Source organism: Triticum dicoccoides, chromosome 2B (assembly GCF_002162155.2).
Source record: "Triticum dicoccoides isolate Atlit2015 ecotype Zavitan chromosome 2B, WEW_v2.0, whole genome shotgun sequence".
Classification (NCBI taxonomy): domain Eukaryota; kingdom Viridiplantae; phylum Streptophyta; class Magnoliopsida; order Poales; family Poaceae; genus Triticum; species Triticum dicoccoides.
Window position 1 is genome coordinate 690,708,777 of NC_041383.1, and position 9,081 is coordinate 690,717,857.

Here is a 9,081-nt window from a genome sequence, read left to right on the forward strand (position 1 = left end):
CTCCATGGCAACTTTTTGCCCGGTGAAAAATAATTGTTGAATACAAACTGTAACTTTTGTATAAAGAGCATGGTAATGTACGCACTGCAGACTAGATAGCTTATGCATAAACATCGTGATAACTTTGACCCGTGGAAAAATGTTGTTAACAATGTACCTTCAGTAACTTATGTGCAAAACGGCATGGTAATATACACACCGCTGACCTGATAATTTAGGTACAAACACCACAATAACTTTTACATGGGGAAAAAGTTGTTGAAGACGCACCCATGATATGAGAGGGCACCCCCTGCACGCATGGGCATATGCACCCACTTTTTTTAAAAAATAGCATTTTAAGCACGTTTTAAAATGTCAAAAAATTCAAAAGAAAATATCATGCATACATGTTCACAAACGTGTGCGTGCGGCACAAAATTTTGTGGAAAAAAATCTTTTTATTTTGTCTCTGCAAAAAGACAAATTTTAGTGCTTTTAAATAGTGTTTCACGACACAATTTTTTGTCTTTTTGCACGGGCCATAAAAAAGTTATTTTTCCGTGAACTTCATGTACGCAATAAGACGTACCCGTGCAACCTTTTTCAGATTTTTTTAGCATTTAGAAATGTGTTTTCCTAAACGGGTTCATATGTATCCGGGTTCATCCATACACTTCCCCTGTGATATCTTCTATATAAATAGTATGGTAAAATATAAACCACAAACATGATAATTTAGGTACAAATCTCGTCTAACTTTGACCGCGTGGAATTTTTTTTTGTTAAAAACATACCCCGAATAATTCTGCGTAAATAGCATGATAATATGCAAATCATAGGAATCGACCAGGGTGCTGTGGTCACGGCAGGACGAGGAGGCAAGGCTGCGGAGGAACCACGAAGTACTCCGGCGACGCAGGGCTGGCCGATGGTCGCCGTTTGAGATGGCCGGTGGTGTGTGGCACCAGGAGGAGCAGGGCGCATGCGCTGTGTGTGCGGGCTTCGTGTCTATGTGGCGGCGATTGAACAGTGCGAGGGAGAGACGAACCCAAAGAGAACACTAAGATTATAGGTTTTGGGGCACCCCTATTTCTCGAATCTTCTCGCATTCAATGAGAGGGGAGCGACCCCTCGCTGAATGGAACGCCAGCTGGGCCGGCACACGCACGCGGAAACACCTGCCTGATTTTGGTTTCATTTTTGTTCATGTTTTTTTGTTTTCATTTTTTGCTTTATTTTTAATTTTTGTTTATACTTTAAGATATTCCAAATATATATTACAAAAGCACTATTCAAAAAATATTTGAAAAGTGTTGAACATGTATCTGGAAACATTTTGAACAAGTATTTGGAAAAATGTTTACCATGTACATAAAAATGTTGAATAGGTATATGAAAAAAGTTGAAATAGGTATTTGAAAAAAATATTGAAAACGTATTTCTAAAAAAGTTGAACAAGTATTTGAAAACAATGTTGAACAAATATTTGAAAAAAATGTTGATCATGTATATAAAAAATGTTGAACAAGTATTGAAAAAATGTTGAACAAGTATTTGAAAAATGTTGAACAAGTATATAAGAAAATGTAGGATGAAAAAAAAGTAAAACCAGAAAAGAATAGGTATATGAAAAATGTTGAAATAGGTACTAAAAATATTGAACAACTATATGAAAAATGTTGAAATAGGTATTAAAAAAAGAAAAACCTAGAATAGGTATATGAAAAATGTTGAAATAGGTATTAAAGAATGTTGAACAAGTATATGAAAAATGTTGAACAAGTATTTGAAAATGTTGAATCTTTACCTAATAATAAAGCAAATTGGCTTTCTGGTCGTCCAAGTTACCCACCAATGCCACCCGTAAATGGGAAAACGATTCAATTTTTCGGACAAAAATCGCCGCCCCCTTGGTTGTTTTATAGGGCCGCGACGAGTAGAAATCACAGAACAACGGGCAGCAGAGTGGTTGGGCGATCACTCCGCTAGCGACGAGATCGTGGTTTGATCGCCAGCTTCCACATCTTTTTTATCTTTCTTTTCTCACGCATGTCCTACCCATGTGCGGGCTTCACTCCCCTTTTTTTTCATTTTACTTTTTTGTCTTTTCTTTTCTCATTCTGTTTTCTTTCTTCTTTCTTTTTTAAATTAATTCGGGATTTTTATATTCTAAAGTTGCGACTTTTCAAAAAACAATGTTTGAGAAATCATAAAAAAATGTGAATACAAAAAATTTTAGAAAATCATAAAAATTTTACAGATTCAAAAAATGTTGGTGGTTTTGCAAAAATGTTCGCAAAATTATAGAAAAAAATCACAATTTGGAAAAAATGGTCGGGAAATAAAGTCATGTTCATGATTTTGAAAAAATGACCGTGTATTGAAAACACATTCGGGAATCTGAAAAAAATGTCCATGACATTTTAGAAAATGTTCACAAAAATAAAAATAAATATTTTTTTAAAAAATTGGTTCCCCAATTTTTTTAAAAAGTTCATCGACTCAATTTTTTTTGTTGAGTCAAAAACTGTTATTGAATTCGAAACCGGTTCATGCATTTAATTTTTTTGTAAACAAAACTAGTGTTCATGATTTTTTTTAGAAAATAAAAAATTTAAAAAGAAAATGTTTGTCGATTCAGAAAACTGTTCACTGATTCAAAAGTATTTTATGTCTAGGATTTAATTAGTTTTTCAAAAGTCACAATTTGGAAAAAATGGTCGCGAAATAAAGTCAAGTTCATGATTTTGAAAAAAATGACCGTGTATTGAAAACATATTCAGGAATCTGAAAAAAATGTCCATGACATTTCAGAAAATGTTCACAAAAATAAAAATAAATATTTGTTTTTTAAAATTTGTTCCCCAATTTTTTAGAAAATTCCATCGACTCAAAAAATGTTTGTTGAGTCAAAAAATGTTAATGAATTCGCAACTGGTTCACGCATTTAATTTTTTGTAAACAAAACTAATAATCATGATTTTTTTTGAGAAAATAAAAAATTTCAAAAGAAAATGTTTGTCGATTCGAAAAACTGTTCACTGATTCAAAAGTATTTTATGTTTAGGATTTAATTAGTTTTTCAAAAGTCTTTATATGTCTTCCCGTTGGGAGTAGTTCGTGGTCAACGAGATTTGCTTTTAAAGTTTTAAACATTCCTTTGCGCAACATAATGACAAGTGTGGCATGCACTGGCAAACTCATAGCCTTGGGATTTACCACGTCGAATGCATTGTAATTACGTGGACATCGCGACGCTCATATATCAGGATACTGACTCATACTTATTTGGTTAGCCATAAATTTTTTGGGAAATATTTGTAATCGGCGTGCCGGCACAAACGCTCGACCGATCTCCATCTCCACGTCACGCGGTACGTCCTTCCACGCGTCAAAACAGGCCCACACACCGCTGTTGTTCCTTTCCTTATCCCCTTACGAGCCTTCCTGTCCATTCATTTCCCACCTCCCCTCCTTTTCCCCATGGATCTCAAATCAGCTCTCACCCGTCATTGCTCAAGGGCAGGGGGAGGACATGGCCTCCACCTTCTCCATGCTCATGGCTTCGACGGGGTGCCGTGCTGCTAACCACTGCGTGGTGGTGGCCTTGGGGCAGCGTGGCGGAGCAAGTGCTGGAGACGGGGGCGTCCACTAGCGCTGGAGACGGTGTCCACTGGTGGTGCTGGAGATGGCGTCCAGCGATGCCGCAACCGGCCGAGCATGGCGCTGCCCACCATGGGCACTGTGATCACGCGGGACAAGGGGGTGCTACAACTGTGGACTGCAGATGTTGGATCCATGGTGCTCAGATGATGGAAGCATCGGAGAGATAGATGCTGGAAGATGCAACTTCCAGCAGTGACCATGCCGACGGGTGCTGCAACCACGGTGGCGAAACGCTGGAAAAACGTGGCGGAGGATGCTGGAAAGGCTGAGCCCGGTGCTGCGACGAGGCGGTGATTTTTGGTGTGGCGAAGTTTTTGCTGGAACCAGGCATCAACGATGCTACAACAGCCACAAAAATTGCTGGAACCGGCGTTCATCGGTGCTGGAACAGGATGCGCCTTCTCAGCGCAGACGATTTTTTGCTGGAACCAGCTTTATGTTTTGCTGGAACATGCTACTTTTTTTGCTACATCTACTTTCTTTTGATTTTGTTCCTGTGATTTATGCTGAAACCGGACGTGCCTCGCGCCGCTGATGTGATTCTTTTGCTGGAACCAGATTTATTTTTTGCTGGAACTTGCTACATTTCTACATCGACTTCTTCATTTGGTGGTGACGGATGGTGTTTTTGCTACAACCGGCGACTACAAAAGTTACATCTGGCGAGCGTTTTTGCTACCACCGGCAACGGCGACATGGCGACCTGTAGGAACGACGACGACCGGCGGTGAGAGCAGCAACAGGCGAGACGGACGGGCGGTGCTTCGAGGCCAGGCGTGTCGCCAGTCCATGGCAGCGCGATGGAAGCTTTTTTTTCCTGAAAGAAAAGGACATCTGACAGAGGAAGGAGAGTTAATCGTGTGGCTGCCTGGTGTTTAATCGGACGTTGTTGGTGCGACCGGCCCAAATTTCGGCCGGTGCACCGGCGCGTATCACTCGCCAAATTTTTTTGTCTCCCGTTACAACGCACGGGCATATTTGCTAGTAAGTATTAAAAATGTTGAATAACTATTAAAATATTGAATAGGTATTCAAAAAATGTTGAAATAGCGTTGGGACAATGTTTATCGTGTATACAAAAAATGTGATCACTTGTTACGAAAAATGTTTTTGACATGTACGAAAATGTAGAGTGAAAATGAAAACAAACATATAAGAAAATAGAAAATAAAAAATAAAAAATAGAGAAGAAAAGACAAAACCAAACAAAAGATGGAGAAGAAAAAGGAAAACCAAAAAAATAGAATAATGCAAAAAATAACATAATAATCAAATAAAAACGAAATGAAAAAATGAGTAAAAAGGAGAAGAAACAAAATAAAAGAAAAAAATCCCGAAGAAAACGGCTCGAATAGCATCAAGTACTACGCGCCCTAGTTCTTCTCAGGAAAGGGACTATGGTGTATTGGTTGGCGCGGCATGTGTTTTCCCCGTAGGGGCAGGTTCGATCCCGTGGATTGGTGTGCGCGTGAATAGTCGCCGCGTAGGTTTTGGGGATTAGGAGTGGGTGCGACTGGCCTTGATAGGCCGGATGGGCTGTGCACTACTGCCCTCTCTCCCTTTCCTTTAATTTCTCTCTTTATCTCTTTAGGAAATAAAGAGAATTTTGAAGGAAAGGAAGAGAGGGTTAGGGAAAGAAATTGAGCATGGGGGTTATTTTCCTGGACCCACAAAAATATGTTTGAAGTAGAAATGAGCATGATAGAAAGTGCAGGTGCGTTTAAGAAATGGTTGTGTAATTTAAAATGTGTTCATGCCTTTTGAAAAATGTTTGTATAGTTTTATGTATTAAAATAATGTTTATGGATTTTAAAAAACATCTTGTTTTAAAATGTTAAAAATTGTTTGTAATTTTAAAAAAGGGTGATTCAAAACAATATTCATGTTTTTTAAAAAGAATTTTCATGCATTTTGAAGAAAATACAATTTAAAAGAGATGGAGTGATGGTGTATGAAATAGGTGTATGATGTAGCTCCCGTAGGCCGGCCCTCATGTCAAGCTCAACTAGATTAGTTATAAATTTTCGTCGGCACGGTTCAATGATATTTGTCGTGCTTAATATTAGATGGGCACTCTAATCAGGTGAGGGCGAAAATAAGGATAAACGTCCACACAAGTGGAGCGCCAAACATGGATGGAGGGGTTGAGCCTGCAACCCAGAGACATATTTGATAGATAATTTATTCCAAAGCATACATAGGTTCAAAATCCAACAGGACTATCAACTGGACAAATCTTAGACTCCACTATATATGACGACGCTAGACGATTCAGCAAAATCCAACATGACTTCAAACTAGGGACAGAACTTAAACTCCAATATATGGCACTAGACGGTTGATTCATCATCATTTCCAACGTTTAGGAAGCATTGGCAAACTTGGACATAAACCTCTTCTTTTCCCTTAGCTAAAAGAGAAGGTAAGAAAAATTATTACTAGGAACAAAAGTAGTTCAGTTTAAGTTATCATCTATATGTAATTATTTTGCACAACAACATTATACAAAGCTGACAGTAGTAACCAAGAACAATTCTAAGCATGCAATGGTGACATATCGCTCAAAAGATTAAGACCAAACAATATATATGTTCGCCTCTGTGTAAAGGGGTAAAGCACTTCAATAACACGGGGAAATAAGGTTTCCTCACCTGATTGTTATGGCCACACTTCTTCTTACGGCAGTTGGTGGCCCTGGCGGGTAGGCGTGCATAGCACCTACAAGGCAGTGACTATTTGAGACAAGTCTAATAATTAATCAGTGACTTCAATTTAAGCATTGGGTTTTGGTTACCGGTCGAAATTTTAAGATTTCCCATGGTTACCGCATATTTCCGTGCCCCTTGATAAATCCTCATACCGAGCAAAAAATACCATCTTTTTGGAAATTTTAAATTTAAACGCTCCATTTGTAGTGAAGTGCATAGGATCTAATTAATGCCATGAGAGTTGATTCTAACGTGTTCGTAGCAACCTAGTTCGCGTTTTGACAGGTCTCTGGTTCGAATGTTCGTTCATTCATTTATTTGAATTTAAAATTCAACTATAAAACGTATTTCTCGGTATTTCCCGGTAACCGTGGTAACCACGTTTACCCGTCCCCCTCGGTAAAGTTGCCTCATTCGGTAACCAAAACCTTGGTGACAACTCTGTCAAAGCTTTTACAGTTTCGAGGGAGTACTATGCACATCTTAATTAATCATCTGCATATCAACCATCTAGGTAATTCCATTATTCACAGAAATCAGCCATTATCGCAAGCAAACCAAAGACGCTGTTCAGTTTGAAACTATGACTGCAAAGCAAAGAAAGGAGATGATAGATTGAAGGTGAGATTGATCAACCTCTGTTTGGCAATTCAAATCTACGTTTCACCAAGATGTAACGAAAAGCATAATCGCCTCTATTAAACAACACAACACATATATCTATAGTTCTACAATCTCCGAGTCCGAGATCGCCGATCCATGAAACAGGAGAAAAACAACAACCATAATGGTACTAACAGAAAAGGTTCTGTTACTTGGGAGTGCATACCTGCGGCAGACCAGTTTGTTTTCATTGTACTTTTGAGCAAGGATGCGGAGGTACGGTTGGGCTCAAGGTTCTCGGGGTATCCACTGTTGGAATAATCTTGACATGTGACTTAGTGCACGTGCATTTGTACACATTGTGTGAGTATTAGCCGGTGCATGGCTGAGTTAGTCGTTAGCTGCATGCATAGGTTAGTTGGTGAGCTAGCTAAAAGATAGGATAGTTGATCCGCATGGACTGAGTGATTCAGTCATCCGGTGCATGGTAGTGGACGGTTGGCAGGTTGTGAAATGATAGGAAATATGCCATGCAGAAAATCAAGGAAATATTTCCTTATTTTCGGATGACCCGGCAGCATCGAGCGACTCCACGAGGTGGAGGTGGACGTGCGTACTGGGATTAGTTTCCCGGAGATGTGGCTGGCTAGTGCGTGCGTGGGTTGAGTCCCCTGTGTATAGGAAAAAAATTATATGATATGTTGCACTCTGAGTTAATGAAAGAAGAGGAGGCCGTGAGGGCTAGAGCAGAAACATGTAGCCACTGTATTCACCAAGGACGGAGCCTCTCGGCAAAGCTAGCGGATGGTCTGTTCCTTGGTGTATGTGTGTGTGTAGTGTGCGTTCAGGTGTTCTTGAGAAAAATCATAGAAGAGAGAAGAGAGAGTTGTGCGAGGCAGCTCGAGGTAGAAGAAGAAGAGCGGCACTGCGAGGAGGCGGCGCCAACATCCACCTCTGCTGCCGCCTCGGAGGCGCAGCACCAGGTGAAGCGTCGACTCCTTTTGGATGTTGTAGTCGGCGAGAGTGCGGCCATCCTCTAGCTGCTTGCCTGCAAAGATGAGGCGCTGCTGGTCAGGCGGGATACCTACAGAAAAACAGAAACTTCCACAATTAGTACGTCCCTGGAGTACATCCAGAGAGAGATGATAAACCAATCTGGTCTATGTACGTCCTACGCCTACCACAGGTTAGCGCACAAGAAGCAACAAGCCGATCCAAACCTATCTAACCTCGGATAAGTAGAAAAGTCTTTATCTAGCTCAAAGAGACACATCACACACGTCGACCTGCTCTGTTTCAGACCGTGATTGACGAACAAGACAACATGGAGGATGCTAGCTATGAACTAATTAAAGAGGTGCGCATGGTAAAATCAAAACAAGAGACACACTAGGCGGGTTTTAAAGTAACTAAACACTATGCAAGATCCATGCAACGCTGCTGAAGACGTACGATCAGCCGGCGACTAGACGGAAGAGGTGGGGTAGTGATTCGTTCACATATATGTACCTTCCTTGTCCTGGATTTTGGCCTTGACGTTGTCGATGGTGTCCGAGGACTCCACCTCCAGCGTGATGGTCTTCCCGGTCAGCGTCTTCACGAAGATCTGCATCTTGCCGTGTCCTCGATGGCTCTCGCTCTCCTCTCGCCGGGTTGTGCTTGGTGTTGGTATCCACCGCTGCATGCGTGGTGTCCTTATATAGGCAGGAAGCCGAGGGAGGCAACGGGGTCGCTACGGAAAGCCTCAGAACCCTAGCTTGCAAAAGTGGAAACGGGAGGCGTGGCCGCCTAGAAGATCGCGACTCGGTCGGGGCTGCGGTGGCTGGGCTTCTGGCCGGCTGCAATACTGTCCCATATAAAAACCTGGACAGTTGTTGAACGGGTCCATTCAGAACAAATGGCCCACAAGGCCATTTAGTGATTTTAGTCTTGCAATTAACAAAATCTCAAAAAAAAAGTCTTGCAGTTTTTTCCACATTTGCTATTCTTTCGATTTTCAGGCAACAATCGATTCCGTGCGAGGCGCAAAAAGCACCACGCAGAACGACATGGATGATGCGGTTGATCGCAACATCACAGCCACAGTGAGGTGGAGCTTAACGGGATGCGGGTATGATGCGGT

The 9,081-nt window shown here is 41.0% G+C and overlaps 1 protein-coding gene across 1 annotated transcript in view; it reads right to left on the reverse strand.

Moving 5' to 3' along the window:
- The window catches only part of LOC119365649 (polyubiquitin-like), a 36,102-nt gene extending 27,502 nt beyond the window's left edge, over positions 1-8,600 (reverse strand). The window contains exons 1-2 of the mRNA XM_037631304.1: positions 8,469-8,600; positions 7,912-8,043 (exon numbers count right to left, since the gene is read on the reverse strand). Of these exons, the coding sequence (XP_037487201.1) occupies positions 7,912-8,043; positions 8,469-8,571 (235 nt within the window). The 5' untranslated portion in view covers positions 8,572-8,600. The remainder of the gene's footprint in view (positions 1-7,911; positions 8,044-8,468) is intronic.
- Positions 8,601-9,081: the final 481 nt, after the last annotated feature.